This window comes from Agelaius phoeniceus, chromosome 19 (assembly GCF_051311805.1).
Source record: "Agelaius phoeniceus isolate bAgePho1 chromosome 19, bAgePho1.hap1, whole genome shotgun sequence".
Classification (NCBI taxonomy): domain Eukaryota; kingdom Metazoa; phylum Chordata; class Aves; order Passeriformes; family Icteridae; genus Agelaius; species Agelaius phoeniceus.
This window is the reverse complement of record NC_135283.1, coordinates 5,983,702-6,002,194: the sequence shown is the minus strand read 5'-3', so window position 1 is coordinate 6,002,194 and position 18,493 is coordinate 5,983,702. Positions and strand designations below refer to the sequence as shown.

Below are 18,493 nucleotides of genomic sequence, written 5' to 3'. Positions count from 1 at the left end.
AATTTTAAAAATACTCATTTCAATCAAGCTGAACAGAAGAAAAAGAATAGCACACAGAGAGCACGAACCCTGCAGCCTGCTGGATCTGGCTGCACCATGTGTCCCAGCCAGGACACTTGACTAATGAGGCTTTTGAAGCAGCAGCAAGTTCAGCTGAAGAACTGAAAGAAACTAAAGAATTACCTTTTAAAAGTCCTAAAACTTAAAAAAAACCTCCAGGCTTTTCACAGGTGGACTTGAGTCAGCTCAGCTGCGAGGGAGACTGCTGAGTGCTTTCTTTTACCCAGCAGGTTTCTGTGAGTCAGGGATGCAGCTTGTTCGGGATGCTTTGCTCCAAAGGTTGTGGGAAGGCAGCACGGAGCATCCACAGCCAATGGATTTCATCTGTGCCTAGGTCTTGGCTACCCTTTATCCAACCAAAAGTAACTTAAAACATTAAATTGCACAGCTCAGCCCCAGATATTGAAGTCCTGGAGGTTCATGATGACAAGTATTGGCTTGATGTTCTGGCACTTCACTTCTGCTCAGAGCACAAAGCACCTAATTTGGGATTATTCAGGACACAGTGAGGCCATGGAGGAGGCTCCCAGTTTCCAGGACACTCATATCCATCCTGGAAAGCCCAGGAGAGGGCCAGGCTCCTGGGAGAAGGTTTGGTGCAGCTTTCCCTGTGGCCCAGAGGGGCTGTGGCAGTGGCTGCACATTGGGTAATTGTGTGTGCAAATCAGCCTCTTACATGGGCAATTACACCCCAGTGCTCGCTCGGGGTGCCCAGGCAGCACAGAGGGCACTGCTGCCACGTCCTCTTGTGCTGCCAAGACAGCTCAACAGAGGCAGAGGGAATGAAAAAGCAACATTCATCCCGCCTCCCTGTGAGTTTTGTTTTTAAGGGATGAAAGACTAATATATGGGGAAAATCAGCCTTTGCAGTGGGAGCCTGCAGCAGGGGCTCCTGTAGGCACTCCCACACCAGCTCTTTCTTCCCCATATCTGAACCAGGGAGCTGAAACAGCCCCTTGATCAGCCTTGTTCAGCTAAAACACCCTTCAGAGGAGCCCTGCCTGCCTGTGGAGCGATCTGGCGCTGTGGGATGAAGGCAACATGCTGGAAGCTTCACCAAGAGCACCCAGCAGGAATCTTGCTCTGGCTGCTGCAGCTATGGGATCACAGTTCCCTGCAGAAACCCATCTGGCACCATAGCCCTCCTTCCAATTTCTGAGCTAAAGAGTTTTTCAGACCCCATCCATATTTAAATGGAGCAGGGATGGAGTGGGGGCTGTGTCATCCCTTTCTCTCCTGTCACCTGTGAACACAACAGGGCTTCCTGCAGCCTATTTCATCCCTGAAATTCAATGCTCAAAACCAGGAGGGAGAAAGATATCCTTAAGGTTGTTTATGAAGGCTTCAGTGGAGCTCCCTGTTTAATACAGCCTTCCACAGAGAGAGAAAAAATATCATAACAAACATTAGAAATGTTCAGGAAGCAAAGAGAGAAAGGAGTGTTGTCTGTTCCTGAATTAAGCAGCCTGCCAACCACTTCCAGCCCCAGCTCCTCTTCAATCATAAGCAAAATATTCCAGAAGTGTTTAACTTTCCTACAAAGTCTTTGAAGAGGCTTGTTACCATTCCAATGAGCAAAGCACAAACAGGGCTCCTCAGTCTTGGCCAAGCAACTGACTGAGCCTGGAGTAACCACAGACCCACACAGCTCAAACAGGGGATGATGCACAGCCCTGCTCGGTGGGGAGCAGAATGTGGGCACAGGAAGGCAGAGAGGAATCCCATGAGCTCTGACAGCTCCAAATTATCCCCTGGTGTAAAGCTCTCTCACAGGAAAACAATAAACCATTAGGGGTTTTTGTTGTTTTGGGGTTAGAATCATAGAATAGAATCATAAAATCTCCTAAGCTGGAAGGGAACCACAAAGATCAAAGCCTAGCTCCTGGCCCTGCACAGGATAACTCCAAAATCACACCATGGGGTTTTTTGATGAGGATGGCTTAAAGTCCATTTCGATTTACATGAATGCAGAGGTCATGGAAGTCCTTATGTGAACAAAGCCAGAACAAGCTGTGTTCCTGCAAGCTGCTGGGACTGCAGCAAAGTGTGGGGCTAGGGCTGGCTCCAGCTGAGCAGAAGAGAGACCTCAGTCTGTGGCTATCCTCTTCCCACAGCCTGAGCAGAGAAGGTGCTCCTGTGCCCTGCTGGGAGGATAGTAGATGCTGGGTCCTGCAGTGACCAGGGAAACACCAAGTCAGGGCACATCTCCATCCCACAGCTCTGGCTTCCCAGCCCAAGCCCCAGTCAGCATTAAACCAAAACCACTTCTGCATATTTTGGGATGCAAACAAGCATCCATCCCCAGTACATCTGTGTCTTATGCTGGGAGAGGTCAGAATGATATCTAATAATCTTTAGAGGGCAAGAGCTGCTTGCAATGCCTTTTAACCTTCAAAGAAGTATTCTCTCACAAGCAAACTCCCCAAATGCCCTCCTCTAAAAATAATGCAACATAATTATGCCATTCATCACTTTTTTTCCCTCCCCTTTTTCCCCACGCAACTCTGTAACCTCCAGCCTAAGCCATGTTTCCCTAAGCAGAGTTTTGATAATACAGCACTATTCTCATCTCCGGCAAGTTTTACTGTAATTACAGAGATGTGTTGCAGACATTACACACTCTATAATTAGCACTAATTGCATTACATTGTCACAAAGAAGTCATTTGCACTCCATGAGTTCATGAGATTGGTCTGGACAGTTTAACAGAGATGAGAAGCACTTAATGGCATCCCACAGAAGTGGCCAGCAGGAGCAAGGACAGCATCCAAGAGGCTCTCCCAGAACTACAAGAGGGAGGGAGATTTGGAGAAAAAATGCACAAAAAGCCTTCTTCCACAATGATAACCCCTGTCAGATCTAGAAAGTTCTCAGAGAATGGGGAAGCTGAAATGCTATAAGTTGGGACTTTTGGGGGGAGAGGGGCAGCAGGGGAGAGCAGTGTGGGTTGAAGCCTGTTCTAAACTGGTGGTGGCTGGGAAGGATTTCTATGGATGCCGTGCCCATGGGAGTGTACAGTCCCAGTATTACATGCTTTCCCCACCCAAAGCCCTACAGATATAGTTTGCTGCTTCTCTTCTCCCCTGACATCACTTTCTGCAGCCCATGAGAAAGGAAGTGGCAAGGAAAGCAGAAGAGCTGGAGCTCAGGGTCCTGCTAGGTGCTGGGGAGCTCTCACACTGTGCTGCTGCTTCTCTCCTCCCATGTCTCTGTCTTAAAGGGCAGAGAAAAAATGTGAATGCAGAAACAGAATTGTTTCATTGTGGTCACCAGGACCACAGGAAAACTTCAGTCTCCTCCCCTGGAATTTCACTGGGGAATCTGGTTGAGGCCCTTATGTGAGACCTCCATTAAAAACATGACTTGCTTTATTTGGTATCTAAGCAAACACAGTTTGAGGATTGCCCTGGCACACACTCTCCAGGACCCCAGTTTGGCTCTGGCTTCTTTCCTGACACCTGCTCAGATGCAGAACTCCTCCATGCAGAGCTCAGCTCATCCCTTGCTCCTGTGCTCTGCTGTGAGCACCATGGGCTGGGCGCTCGTTGGGGTGGTTTGCCCCATCTGGGAACCGAAGAGTTGCACTAAGGGCTACCTGAGGAATTTCCCTCTGTCTAGTTGGGATTTGACCCTGCAGCACTTAGGCAAAAACACTGTAGTGTTTTTTACCTATACCTTAGGTCTACTAAGGGCTTGAGTCTTTTTTTTTTTTTTCTCTGCTTCAGTAGTGTCCCATTCCTGCAGCCCCTTTAGCTTTCCCTGGCCCTCAGCAGGCTCCCCAGGATTGCAGCAATGCTTCAAGTAGGATGCAGCACGCCAGGATGGATGGGCTAGGATTGGAAGAGAGCAAAAGGGCACAAAAGGGAGCAGACAAAGTCAGTGCTGGAGGAGGAGAGGCTCTGCTTTGTATTTAAATCCAGTTAGGTCCTTTGCCAGCTGAATTGGTTTTGACGGGGCCCAGATGGGAACAGTTCATGCACATGGAGGAAAGAGCCATCACTTAGTGAGAAGCAAAGCTGATCTGGCAGAAGGCACGAGAGGGTCAGGCTACCATGCTGCAAAAAACTCTGCAGCAAAAAAATGTCTCTGCATGATGGGGATGGGGGAGCAGCTGCTGCAGGGGGGATTTGTGCCACGATGCAGCTCTGCCCAGGAAGGAGATAACTCTCACATGTGCAAACACCTGGCCAGGTGCAGCAGCTATGCAGAGATTTCTTTGCTTAAGCAAAGAGAAGTGTGATATTTTGGCATAGGAATAAGAATGGTCCCGGCTGGTGTCCCTCTAGAGTGAGGTCCCATCATGGTGGGTCCCCACAGAATGACATCAGGGATAAGTCTGGCTCCAAAGGTTTTGGAAGATCAACAGGTAAAGGCAGGACCAGGCTGGGAGGGCAAGCTGGCACAGTGAAGTTGGGAACAGCCCAGCATCTGTGACCATGCTTCCCAGGATGGGATGTCAGGCCTTGCTTGGGTTGGGCTCTTCATCACAATTAATTCCATTACAAGACATAATAAACGAGAAGAAATAAAGGTGGCTTGGCAAGCTCCAGCCCTTGGATGTGCTGCTAGTGTCTACAACCCTACCAGACCTGATTGGACCTGTGGCTCCCTCTTGTCCAGCATCCCATCACTGCTGTCCCTAACATTGCTCAGACATTTCAGGAGGAAACCCCGAGCCTTCTCCTAAACTGAGGAGCCAGAAGCTGGTGGGGCTGGAAAGTAGGAGGTTGTGGCTTCCTGCAGAAGACAGGTTTATGGGGACAAATACAGCTCTTGGGTGAGGAAACCCTGAGCCTTCTCCTAAACTGAGGAGCCAGAAGCTGGTGGGGCTGGAAAGTAGGAGGTTGTCGCTTCCTGCAGAAGACAGGTTTATGGGGACAAATACAGCTCTTGGGTCTGAAGCTCACTGAAACTTTTCACCTCTGAAACAATGAATTTTTCAAGCCAAGGATGCACTGAGAGACCTGGAACCTCTGTTTTACTTCTCCCAGCTGACTAGCAGAGGCATGGGCCATGTCCCTGTGAGGCCATCAATGGACCATAAGCAAAACTCATTAAGGTGTTGTCCCTTCTTGGACCAAACAAGAAGGGGCTTCTGCCCCTTCTTTGGGACACCAAACCCATGCCAGGCAAACAAGCTGGGAGGGGCCTCTGCTTCTTTCCAAGAAAATATAGTAAATTTGATCCCTAGCTCTATCAAAAGAGGTAAAACTCAGCTGTTTTCCCAAAAGTCTTGGGGGTCTTGGGGCAGGGAGGGGAGGCAAGGGCCAGCAAGAAATTTGTGTATCAAAGAAACTCAGCTCAGTGGCCAGTGGCCAAGGACTTTCCATGTGTATTTCCAGCCTCTGCCAGGAGACTCTCAGATGCTGGAAGAGCCTTTAATTCAAACCAGGTGCCTCTGAAAGGAAAACACTCAGAAAGGCAAACTCAATCACTTTCCCTCAAAAAAGTATAATAAAAAAAAAGTATAATAATGAGGGAAATTGTGCATGTTTCATTGAATGATCCTTCCTGGCACAGCCCTCCATACTCCCAGCTGCCCACTCCAACCATGGAAACTAAAACCTTTGGTGAGCTGGAGGGAGGAGAGCCAAGCACAGTATCCAGCCCCAGGCTGGTCAAAATCCACCACAACCAACTTTTGTCACCCTGCCCCGTTCTGCCCATGTACTGAGCATCAGCTCTCCCTCAAGCTACTGAGAGCACCAGAGGGGCGGCTGCAGCTCAAGAGTGATCCCTGCTGGGAAGCTGGGATGGACAACGCCAACAATCAACACCAGCCAGCCCCCAGCCTTCACTGCTACAAACCAGCTGCTCCCCCAAATCCAGTGCTTGCTGAGCAGAGCCATAAATAACAACAGAGAGACTCAGGAAGAAGGAGACCTGCCTCCCCAGACCTACCCTGCAATGACGATGAAGAAGTCCAGGCGGTTCCATGTGTCTCCCAGGTAGCATTTCTTCCCAAAAATCCCCAGTGCAATCATTTTGACGATCATTTCCACAGCAAAGAAGGCAAAGATGAAGTCATCAAAGCTCTGCAAAAGAAAGGAAGGGAGGAGGGATGCTTCTGCACACTTGCACCAAGGGAGGGAATTGGAAACCTGAGTCCAGCAAGGTCTCCTCTTGCATCTCTAAAAGCTAAATCCCTGGGAAGAAGCTGTGCTGAGAGCAGCCCTGTGGTCCAGGGCCCAGCCCGGATGGTCCAACAGCACCCATAGTGCCAGGATAATGGACAAGTATATTTTGGGCTCTGCTTTCACTGACCACTAGATGGTTGGCCTTCCCCAAGCACTCCAAGAAAGGCTTAGCTAGGCTGGGAGTGGCACAGCCTGGCAGGGGCTTTGCCTGATAGCACTGCATGTTCTCATCCGAGCACCAAAACCAGTATTTTCCAAATGCTCATAGGACAGACAGTGCAGGCAGGACCTGACATTCTGGGACACCACACCACCGTGGCTGGAGCCAGCTCAGTTCTTCCCTCTCTACATCAACCTGAGGCTACTGTTGAGCTTCCAGCAGCCCTGGGGCTGTACCTGGAGGATCCTGCAGCGCGGCGAGTCGCAGGCGATATCCTCGCAGGGGTGGAACATGCCCAGCGTCACACAGTTGAGCAGAATCACCAGCATGCTGACCCTCTCGAACCATCTGCACACTCCTGTCAAGGAGGCAACAGACCCAGAGGTGCATCCACAAGAAGCAACATCTGAATTGAAAAGCTTTTCCTGGTCTTTAAGGCCAGGAGCAGACCAGCTTCCCTATGTTAGGCACTCTCTGAGTTTACACGTTGAGATACCTGCAGGTGTTCTCGCCATGCTGCCATCAGTGGCTACAGCTGATGTGAAAACCACTCTAAAATGGAAGTTGCATGGCAAGAGTGCTGAGTGCTGATGTGATGGATTAAAACATTTAATTAAATGAGCAATATCAACTTTTAGAAAAAAACTAAAAAAACCCACACCATTAATTTCCTCTCCTAGCGTTTTACAGAAAAGCACTTTAACATTACAATTTCTATTAACCATGTCTCAGCTTATCCCAGGGGTGTTTCCTCAAAGCCACTGCTTAAACTTTCATTCCCAATCCAAATCAAGACTGCCAAAACCATTAATGAACAGCCTAAAAGCCTTTAAGTGAGGGCCAGCAGAGCCCAATCCCTACCTGCCTCCTGCCTCTCAAAGCAATTTTTAAAGAGCTGAGCTGCTGGGACAGATGTTGGATGCACTTTTGGGGCAGAACAGTGTGCTGCGGCAGCTCATCCCCATAGGGATGGTTCAAACCTGGTACCCAATTCCTGCATACTTCTGGGGGCATTTCCAGGAGCACAGAGATGGGAAATCCAGGCACTGGTTCAGTGTGGTGCTGGGGTTATCTTCCAGCCTAGCATGAAAAACACCCTCTCGACTGCCAGGACCCACAGACAGCAGGGCCATGCTCCTGCCTGAGTGCCAGCAGCAGCTTCTCTGCTCCAGGAAAATAAGCATGGCCCTTGACAGACAAGAGTTTTCACTGCAACACAGCAGCGGGTGGTGTTGAGGAGCCCGTGCTGTAGCGTTATCTGCCTGGGGAAGCGGAAGGTGAGGATGAATCAGCAGGTGCCTCTCCACCGGGCACACAGGCCTGGGGCTGACAGCTCCCGCCACCCATCCTGGGCGAATTCCTGGAAAACCACGTGGGGTTGAGTCACAGTTTGGTTGTCGACAATCTGGATCTTTTAATCGGGAGAAATGTTTACAGGATATTGGGATAGACATTCCAACTGTCAGGGTGGGGCTATGGGTTGGGATATTTAGCCTAAATATAGTCCTGTGGAGGCAGGCATGGAGAGCAGCCAGAAGAAGGGGCAGCTACTGAAGAGAATCCCCAGCTTGGGGGCCTGGGAAGATCCCCCAGCAGAACCAGCCATGTCCAGGGCTCTGCCAGCAAGGAGCTGCAAAGCCCTTGGGAACATAAAGAATTAAAAAAGACCCAAAGGGGTGACAGAAGGAATGTCACCTGTATAGGCTGTGAAGATATGCAGCAGGGAAGTGAGGATGTCCCAGCACAGCTGGGTTGGTTGGGTCAGAACCTGCGGAGACAGATGGACAAGTCCCCAGACAGTCAAAGATCCATTCAAATTCTTCCATGGCAGTGGACAAGAGCCTTCACTGGATGTGGATCTCCTCCACACACTCCATCCCAGCTGGGGTGGGCTTTTGGCCCAGTAAGCAGCTGCCGATGCTGGCTGGGGACCACAAACTCCTGGGCAAGCAGAGACGGGCACACAACCATGGTGGACATCAGCTTGGAGCCACTCTGATCTCACCTCCTCCCTGTGCAAGACTCAGCACAGCCCTAATGCTCACCCAGGGCAGCTGAGCAGAGCCAAGCCCACCACAGCCCCATATCTGGCATAGAGGGATGAGCGAAGGATGAAATGGAAGAGCACAGGATGGCACCAAAGACCCCGTCCTTCCCTGGCGTGCCACAATCTGCATCATGGCTCAGATGCCCCTCAATACTCATCAGAGTGCTGGCACTGGTACCAGTGGCTGATTGCAAGTGGAGGGAAGCCAGGAGAGTCCAGCCCCCCAAATTGCCACAACCTGCCCCACATAGGGCACCAGCTGTGCCCAGCAGGGAGATTTGGGGACCAGCACCACATCTGTACCCCAAGAGGGTCCCCATGGTACAGCCAGCAGCCCCTACTTGCCCAAAGACATGCTACCCCGGGCCAGAACCTCCCATCTTGGCACAGCCATGGCCTCCCCCATGCTGCCCACCATGGCTACGGTGAAGGTCCCCCCATCCTATCCTGTCCTCCCATCTCAGGGTTGCCCTCCCCACATCCCAACTTGTCTTGCAGGAACAAACATCTGCAGGCAGGAAAACAGCTGGAGAGGGAGGGGGACCCAGGGAGGGGGAGGGGTGTTTATTTGCTGAGGGCAGAGGATTTTTTTTACCCCAAATTTAACTGCAGACCACTTATCAGCACATTTCTCCCTGAAGCACATACATTTCAGTCCAATGTAACACTTCACCTGATTAAATATTCCCAGGACAGGCACCCCAGCAGTGCCGAGGGCAGTATGTTAATGTGCAGCTGATACATCAGAAGGTTGGGGGGGTGATATTTTTCCCCCCTCTTTTTTTTTTTCCAGCTGAATGAAAATTCAAGCTCTTTCTTCTGCTAATGGGATTTTCAGAGGCACACAAAGTGCTGCTGGCTATGGCTTTGTACCGACCCTCCTTTGAGCAAGAGGCTGACAAAGGGAAACTCTTCAATTAGCAAAAGCAGAAGGTGCTTTTTTGAATGCCTCTCACTGCTGCAGGGCAGGCAGGGAAGGGGCAAAGCAGCTTTGGGGGAGCATCAGAGACAGTGTTGGTCCCTGGCCAGCAGTTCAGGTGAGGAGGAGACTACTTCAAAGCAGGGGCAGAGGTGGCGTTGCCACCACCCAGTGTCATGCTGAGCCCACAGCCCTCACTGCATGAGGTAAATATTTACTGGGAACAGAGCTGGCCTTCAGAGTCCTGCCCTCTCCTCCCACCAAGCAGAGCTGATATTTAAAAGAAAAAGGATTAATAATGAGGTTCATGACCACATAGCAGGTGATCACCCCATCCACCCCACCCAAAGGGTGTCAGAAGTCACCACTTTTAGGGGTCACTTGCTCATCCCAGCGTATTCTTAAAAATCCACATTTTTACCATCAATGTGCTCAAGGCAGGCAGCCAAAATCCTCACAGGTTCTTTTCAACTAAAAAAAAAACCTGTTTCTGCCACACAGAAATTCGCAGTAACAATTCTGTTGTAATCTGACTTAAAATTCCTAAGATAGAGAGAACAAAAGAAAAAAAGAAGGAAAATGTCCAGAAGTCACTCACTTGTTACCAAAGGACGTCTTTCACAGAGCAAGAGCCCTCAGCCCCTTCCCACCACCGGTGGTCCCAGTGCCACCTGCCCACGATTCACAGCACCTGACCTTTTGTAATTAAGAGGCAAGAGTCCCAGATTCAATTAGCCAACACTACCCAGCCTAATATAATTAAAAGAGAAAGATATTGCATTATGCTTGCTATGATTTGGTTGCAAAAGTTTGGATCAAATTCACTAGTGAGTGAATTAAATCAGCATCTGTTGCCCAAGGGCAGCAGAAACCAGATGAGATGCTCTGTCCAGCTGCATCCTGGACTCTTTCCAAGGAGGTGGAGCACTTGCACTGGTCCTGGTGGATTCTTTGGCTTGGGGCTGAAGAAAGCAGACACATCTGTGCCCCAGAGATTGGGTTCCCTTTCCCTGGGGAAGTGCCACTGACTGAGCTGAGTACGAAGGGGAGCATTTAGTGACGCTCTACAGGGACACACACTCTTCTATGGGATTAATGTTTATTTCTTCCCTTGATGCTTTGCTATTCCCAGGTAGCTCCCACCATTCCCCTTCTCCTCCTTCCCTGCATCCCTCTCTCTCCCTTCCTGACCCCTCTTCCCACTCTCCAGCGAAGTAGCAGCTCCAAGGACATGTGCTGCCATTGCTGGGAAGGGGGGTGGGACAGCCCTCCGCCCCCCCACCCCAAGCACAAGCAGTGTGATGGGAGCAGGGTTCCGTGGGCAAGGGGGCAGCCCTGCAGCACGAGGGGCTGCAGGTTTGTACCACACAATGAAACTCAAAATTAAGCAATGCATAAAACCCCCTGGATCCAGGCAGGTGACACTGGGCTCTCTTCGCTCTCTGTTTTTTAGGGCAAGGAGTCGTCATTTCAACACAGAGATGACATCCAGGACAAGTCCCCCATCAGCACCCACAGCCATCGCTTCTGTGCCAGGAGAAGCCCTCACTCACTGGGACAGTGGCTAGGATTTGACAAATGTGTGGAAAGCGCTGGCAAGGCCTGGAAATTTTTGTGCAAATGTGATATGAAAATTGGGTTGAAATGACAGCCTTCCCCTGCAGTGTCACCAAGTCCCACCAGCTTAGGAGTGATACCGGGATAAGCTGCAGACGTTAATGAGAGTGGAGTTTCAGGCTTCATTCATATCATCAATTCCAGAAATAGCCCCTTTGACAGAAGCATAATGGTACTTCCAGGGCCTGGCCTTTGGGGGGGTGGGAGAAGGCAGGGACTAAAATCCTAAAACATTAATTTAGGCCATTTGCAAGGGAAGTTAAAAGTTCTCAGAATTAATCTGCCTCACAGACGGAAATAATAACCCCTTCCTAGCTTTGCCTTTCACTGCACCAAGCCAACAGGAAAAGGCTCTTCATGTCATGCCCAGTTAAAGGTTATAGGATTCCCATCACAGTCCTGGATATTTAATTAGATTTTTTTTTCCTACCACATTCCTTCCAAAGCAAGTCCAGCCTCTGTATTTTGCTTTTAGCATTTGCAGGAAGTATTTCCACCTCTGTGGACGCAGCAATGCCAGAGTGCTCTTGAAATATCTCTACCCAGTGAATCCACTTCCCTGACCTGCAGCCAAGCACTGGAAAGGATCTGCCCCCAGTGTCATTGTAACATGGTCTCCACCCTACAGCTTTGCCCTCCCAGATGCTTTTCCAGGCCTGCTCCCACCTGTCCCTCTGAGGGACACAAGCTCAGGCTGAAGCAGGGAAGATGCTGCAGGGTTTACAGCCTTTCCTGCAGCATCACAGCACCACAGCAGCAGTAGGCCTGCTTTTCCCTGGCAGGATGGAAAAGCCACTGCAGGCACGGCAGCCCTGGCATGCTCATGGCACACATGTGATGGAGCACTTGCCTCCTGCCCTGCGGTCTGCAGGGATTTGTGCCAGGCAAGTCCCATTGCCAGGGCATTCCTGGAAAGCAAAGCTATGAGGCTCCTCCAGTGGGGCTGCACAAAGGGGTTTAAAAATTCAAGCACTGCTTGAATTCACTGCTCAGAGAGTGTTCCCATCCCAGGTCACTGCAGCTGGCAGGCTGAGGACACACTGCCAGGAGCTGGCATGACCCCACTGAGCCTGGCATATCCCCATCCACAGTCTCTGAGCTGGGAAAAAGCTAGGCAGGAGCATCCCTGCCTCATCACTGCTCTGCAGCTCTTCAGAACCTTTTCCCTCCCATGTAGACAGACACAGGAGGTTTTTTTAATTCATGCAGCCTCACAATTAAACCTGGGAAACCAAAACAGGGTGATTATTCATGGCAGTGTTTTTGGAAATGTCATCTCTAATTCATTTCAGCTTGCAGATGTTCAAAGGGATGCACTGCCGGCTGCTTCCCTCTGCCATGAAAGGCAGCACTCTGCTCCCATCCTGGTGAGACTACAGAGTCCCCAGTGGCTCCATGACACATAAAAGGGACTGTAAAGCCCAAAAGTGGAGGAAAAGGGGGATTTCAGGGAGCAATCATCTTATCATTCTTCTCCCAAGGACTTAGAATCAGCACTGTCAGCTGCAGGCAGAGATGCTCTCCTGTGCCTGTGAGATGTAGCCACCTCTGAAGGAAGAGGTAGGATTTGCTCAGCAGTATGGAGGAGCCCTGCTCAGCCACCCGAGTGATGAGGCAAAGAATGATGCCATATTTAGGGGGGATGGGGAGTGATAGAAAAGGTTGTTTGGTAAAAAAAAAAAGAAATAAAATTGAAACCCTGATGAGGTTCTTATTTGTCTTACAGTTTCAGTATTGTTTCCTGGTAACCTTTTAGATTTCTACTCTAAGGGCTTTTTTTCCAGCAACTAGAAGGGTTTAAAATCTTATTGCTTAAAGAGAGTAAAAAAAAAAAAGAAGATAAAAAAATCCTGCAAGCTGAGTGACTTGCATAATCGCCACATTTCAGGAGCTGGAGCTTTTAAGAAAAGCCCTACATGCCGGTTGCAATTAATTCCTGAGCTGGGAGGGCTCAGCTGCTGGCAGCCTGGCTCTGGGACCAGCATCTGCAAGGATGGGTGCTTTAGTAAAACAATATCATATCATATCATATCATATCATATCATATCATATATGTCAAGCAGGAGCACTTTAGGCTAAATTTATTTTGGCTTCTCATCCCAGTCCTTTCTTCCTCCTCATGCCTACCTCAGCACCAAGAGCAGTGACCAAAACAGCCCAAAATGAAGTGGTGCAAAGGGTCAGTGCATGGCCCCAGCCCTGGTTCAGTGGATGGGTCAGGTGGAAGCCCCATGGAGTTCACCAGCTCTTTCACCAGCCAAAGCCACCATCCAACTCCCACTACCCTGCATCTCCTGGAGAGAAGGTCAGAAGAGAAGAAGGTGAAGCCTTGCTTGCCCAAATCAAGCTCCACAGAAGCTTCAACTTCCCCCCAAACTCCCTCTCCCAGCAGTTTGGCACCTTCAGCTAACATTTGGGTGGCTCAGGGACAGGCACTCCTCCCATTCATCCCACCAGAATGGGGCATGTCCCCATCCTCTACCCAGACCCGTCCCTCCCAGCTCCCAGCTCAGCCTCTGCACCAGCCGTCACCTCCTGTGACAGAGCCAGGGGATGGGTTCCCTCCCAGTAACTCACACATGGCATTAACAATGTTGTCATGAACAGTAAAATCCTTCCTAATGGCCAGGTCTTCCACAGGGAGTCAGGGGCTACCAGTTAAAATACTCTCAATATGCCAAAGCCATTGCTGAGGCTCAATAACTTATTTAAGACCTTTTATCCCACCATGCCTTATAAAGTGCACAGTGGATGGACACTAAACCCCCAGATAAATATATATAAACTCACTCACTGTAAATGTCCCTTAATAGCACCTGCCCTTAAAGTTCAGTGGTGCCAAGACACATCCACAACACCCAGCAGTGCCACCTCCTCACAATGCACAGCCCCAGCCACACTCCAGGAGAGAGGAAAACCCATGGAAACCCAGGGAAATGCTGCAGCACGTCCCCTGCTGCTTACACACAGATGCATCTTCCCCTGCTGCTTACACAGAGCAGCACCTTATGCAGAGCTGCCAGAGACAGCTCTTCCTCACTAAGGGACCCCGGATATTTGGGATACTATTAAGTTTCTGCCATCCGTGACTCTGCTTGCTGCTACACTCAAGACAAAAACTGTTATGCAAGGCTGCCTAAACAAGTTGCAGTGAAATCTTTGTAACATCCTACACCAACACATAGTTGGGATATGTCACATATTCATCTTATTTTGTTCCTTCTTTGTCCTTTTTTAGTCTCCTTCTACTTTTTCCCCCTTGGAAGTATGCTGGTTCCCATGGAAACAGTGATGTTATGGGTATGGACAGAGCTCCAGTGACGTCCACAAGTTCAGTATAAAAGCAGATTTATGTAACAGTTGGTGAAATGAAGGAATTGAAGGGATGGCTCTGCATGGCCACACATGTGGCATCAGGGCTGCCACGCCAAGGAGGTTGTGGTCGTCAGACAAGTTCACACTGGAGGGGGAAAGAATGACAGGACAGGGAAGAGGAGTTCCCAGACTCATGGAAAGATGGATGAGGACAAAACTAGTCCTAAGCATATATATATATATATATATATATATATATATATATATATATATATATATATGAATTTCTAATCTATGTTTATTATTTATATTTTAATATTGATGTATTTCCTTCAAGAGCATCTCTCACTCTCTGCTGCTGGCACAGAGGGTAGAGGAGATCCAGGGTACCGACCCTGGGAACAGAAACTCTCCTGCCTGCACTCACTGGGAGCTGCAGGAGCACAGCCTGATCCTTCCTGCTGCCCAGCCCCAGGATGGAGGCCCTAGCTGACAGTGCCTGGCTCCATGGCCAGGGAAGATCCCCTCTGAGCCAGACCTGCCTGAAGCTGGAAGGGGATCATTGTCAGGAGACTTCTGCAGGCTTCAAAGCCTGGGAAAATCAGGCACATTTCCTCTTTTTTGCAAACCTGTGATTTAAATCCCTTCCTAGGGCAGTGCACAGATGGAGGGAATGTCTCTCCTCCTCCTCCTCCCCCTCCTCCTCCTCTGCCATCAGTCCCCAAGGAAGAAGCCTGAAAGGGCTCCAAAATGAGGCATTGCCATGCCCAGAGACATGCCACCTCGAACCCCCACTTCCCGCAGAGGCTTGGCTGGCAGGCACCACACTGCACAGAGCCAAGGCCTCCAAATATCAATGTATTAATAAAGCCAGAGAACTGACGGGCTGATTACATCCCAGGGACGTGCTGGGGAGAACAAGCCTGTGCTAATTGTCCTGGCAGCTCCTCTGCCCTTACCATCCCTTACAAGCTCACTGTCTGCTCCCACCAACACTGGGTTAACCCTCTTTGGCCAGGAAAACTCTGTGCCCACACCTGCAGAGCCAAAATATTCCTTGTGAAGCCAAAGTATTCCCTGTGAAGATTAGCACCCTGCTTGTCACAGGTGAAACAGGCTCTCTGCCTCCCTCCACAGACCTCTCCCCTGGGGACCAGTCTCCCGCCCTAGCCACATCCCACTGAAGGATACAGCCCTCTGAGCCCCCAAACTCCCACATGAACTGAAACCAAATCCAAGCCCTATTAAATATACACAAAGTAAGTGCATGAAAGATTCATCCAGGGCAGAGAATGTCATTGGGGCAGTGCAGGAGATGGGACAGGTCTGCAGGATCACCACCACCTCTGCTGATTAATCCAGCACATCCCTAATCACCCAGACAAGTGGAAGGCAGGATGGCACCGAGTGAGGACCACAAAACCTGGTGAACATGGGGAGAGACAGCAATTACAGCTAGTCTGCATGTTTCCTGCAGCAATCCCAGCTGGATCTTGGGCAGAGGGAAAGGGAATTCCCTCTGCTGACTGAGGGCCAGGGGAAACTTCAGAGGAAGAGCTCTTGGTGAGCAAGCTAAACAAACAATCCCATCTCCATCCCAGACATATGACCTGTTTCTACCCTGCCCTGGCCTTCCACTCAGCCCATTCCCATTCATCCAGAGACACTGGGCAAGGGATGCTCATGTGCAGACTGTGACAGACAGGGAAATCATGGCACAGGGCAGGATCCTGGGAGGGAACTCTCCTAGAGAGGCAGAGCATCTGAAGCACAGCACAGCCCTCACCAGAAAATCCCACACTCCCAGACCCACAGAGTCATCACGAAGAAGTCCCAAAAGGCAAATAGGAATGAGGACATTCCACAGCACCTTCTACCCACCCTCTTTCACCAAGCAGAGAAACGTGTCCACTGCACTGAGGTAAACATCTTCCAAGACCCTTAGAGAAGCTCAGGGTTTGGGGTTTGTCCATTTGCACTCCCCAAATTGGCTTCAGGGAGGAAAAAGTGAGACAAGAGACAGACAGGCAGAGCCCTGGCTGCAGTAGCTCCAAGACGAGCCAAAAGCATCCAGCTCTTGGCCACATCTGCTGCAGCTGTGCCCTCCATGTCCCCAGCACAGTATTTTGATTGCAAAAGGGTACAAGCTCAAAGTACCTAAGGAAACCTGGCCAAGCCTTACAAAAAGCTCAGAGGACAAATCCAAGGACAAACCCAGAATCATTTTAAGCCTATGGAACAAGCCAGGGCAGAAGGGATGGAGGGCCCCTTATCACTTCTGAAGGGTCCAAATGGCTTAAAGCAGAGCTGGGGGACACAGACCCCATGTCCCCACGTCCCCACACCTTCTCCTTTCCCCTTCACTGCAGCCCTCACCTGGGGACACTGGCCTGGGGGGTCCCCAGGAGTTTCTGAGGGCAAGGCCTGACTTGCTGTGATTGGAAGGGTCACTGAGGGAGAGCTTCCTTTGAGGAAACCTTGCTCTGGGAGCTGTGCATGACCAGGGGAGAACCAAGCCCTTCTTACTTACTGGTTGGCATTAGCCAGTGCCGGGTACAACTTTCCATTCGGAGTGTTGCCAGAGAAATACAGCTTTGGGGCGACTCAAACCACCCACTAATTTTTGTGTATGTTTTCTTACCTGGCTGCAAGTTGGGGGAAAAAGAATATTGAAGAAATTATGTTTACAAAGTCTGAACATGATGATGATTTTCCAAATGGCCTGCTAAAGTGTTTCATTTAGAAACTGAACCAATGTTTCCTTTCTAAAAAAAAAAAAAAAAATCAATGTAAAATACAATATTTTGTTGCAGGTTAAATACTAATTAGACTGGAACCATCTTACACCCTTTGGGTTTTGAAGTCTACGATCAATAAAAATAAGAAAAATAGCTGTTTCCAGTGAAAGCAACACAGAGCTTTCACAATGGAGATGAGCAGCAAGGAGGGAATTCTGCAGGTGGGGAAGTGGAGGTGAAGGCTACCCCAGCCCACAGTCCCTGCCTTTTTCCCTGCATAGAAGAGGCTGCAGCCAGTCCATGACTTCACTGGGAGAGGTTGGTGCACCTGACTCAGTTTTTGAGGTGTCTACAAGGAACACTTGTCTGCAGGAATGGAGAAATCCTGACAGCATGTCAAAATCCCACAGTGACTAAAATCCATCCCAAGCTTATGTGGAATGACCAGGAGCAGGAAGCTGCTCTCCCCAGGCTGAGCCACTGTGGGCAGCAGGAGCTGGAGCAGGGGCTCAGCAGAGTTGGGTGTTTGGTCTAACTGCAGGCAAATCCATGGCAGGAACTCATGGATTAGCATCTTGCTTGCAGAAAAGAAGGAGGGAGGTGGTAGAGGAAGGAAGAAGCAGGAGAATAAGGTTGGGATGGTGCTCAGTACGGGAGCCAAGCTCTGCTGTAGCACTTGTGTGGACACAGGGAATGCCACCCCAAAACACCTCCCAGTCTCGCACACTCACACAGCTGTAGCCAAGGCAAATAGGGCAAGACCAGCTTAAAAGCAGGATTCACCCCACATGCTCCACCCCAAACCTTGGCCTACACTCAGATGTGATGTACTATACATGCCACACGCCATTGCCCAAAAAACAAAAGTAGATGTGGAGGGAAGGTGTACAAAAGGCAGCAGAGGCTCCCCTGCAGGGTTTGCGTGATGGATGTTAGGTGAAATATCTGAAGTCTTAGAAAAGATTACAAAAGCGGCCACTTTGCAAAAGTTAAGGTACATCCTATGGAATCTGCTTGCAGGAATGGCACTGCCCCTGGTTTCCTCTGCCCAAGCAAGGACAGCTGCTAGAGAGGGGAACAGAGTCAGCCATGTCCTCTACTCCTGCAATTCCCTCCCAGCACCCTGCTTGCTGCTAGTGGTGGTCCAAGTGTGATTCTGGTATTCCCAGGGGAAGCAGACCAGTCCAGCCTCCCCTCCAGGCAAGGAAAGCGAAGGAGAAGGATGAAGCCTGGCTGGCAGTGGGGGCAGCTTCCCCCCTTCCCAGCACTCAAGACGCAGGCAGTGCTCCAGAGCTTCCTGGGGGTTTGGGGCCTTGCAGCAGTTTGATGCTTTCAGCTTCCTGACAGCACGTTGGTGTGTCCTTGCAAAGAAAGATGGGAAGTGGGGACAGACAGGGAGCAGGGTGAGCACAGGGCTGGCTGCCTGGGGTGGCAGGAAAGGGGGCAAGATGGGACATGGCACTAGGGATGCTCAGCCTGCTCCCAGCATTTGAAGATCCC

General features: G+C 50.1%; 1 protein-coding gene across 25 annotated transcripts in view; it reads right to left on the bottom strand.

Moving 5' to 3' along the window:
• Positions 1-18,493, bottom strand: part of CACNA1G (calcium voltage-gated channel subunit alpha1 G) — a 143,296-nt gene that overhangs the window by 91,301 nt on the left and 33,502 nt on the right. For all 25 annotated transcript variants that reach the window (XM_077188190.1, XM_077188191.1, XM_077188171.1 and 22 more), the window contains exons 2-3: positions 6,594-6,705; positions 5,962-6,095 (exon numbers count right to left, since the gene is read on the bottom strand). In XM_077188190.1, the coding sequence (XP_077044305.1) occupies positions 5,962-6,095; positions 6,594-6,705 (246 nt within the window). The remainder of the gene's footprint in view (positions 1-5,961; positions 6,096-6,593; positions 6,706-18,493) is intronic.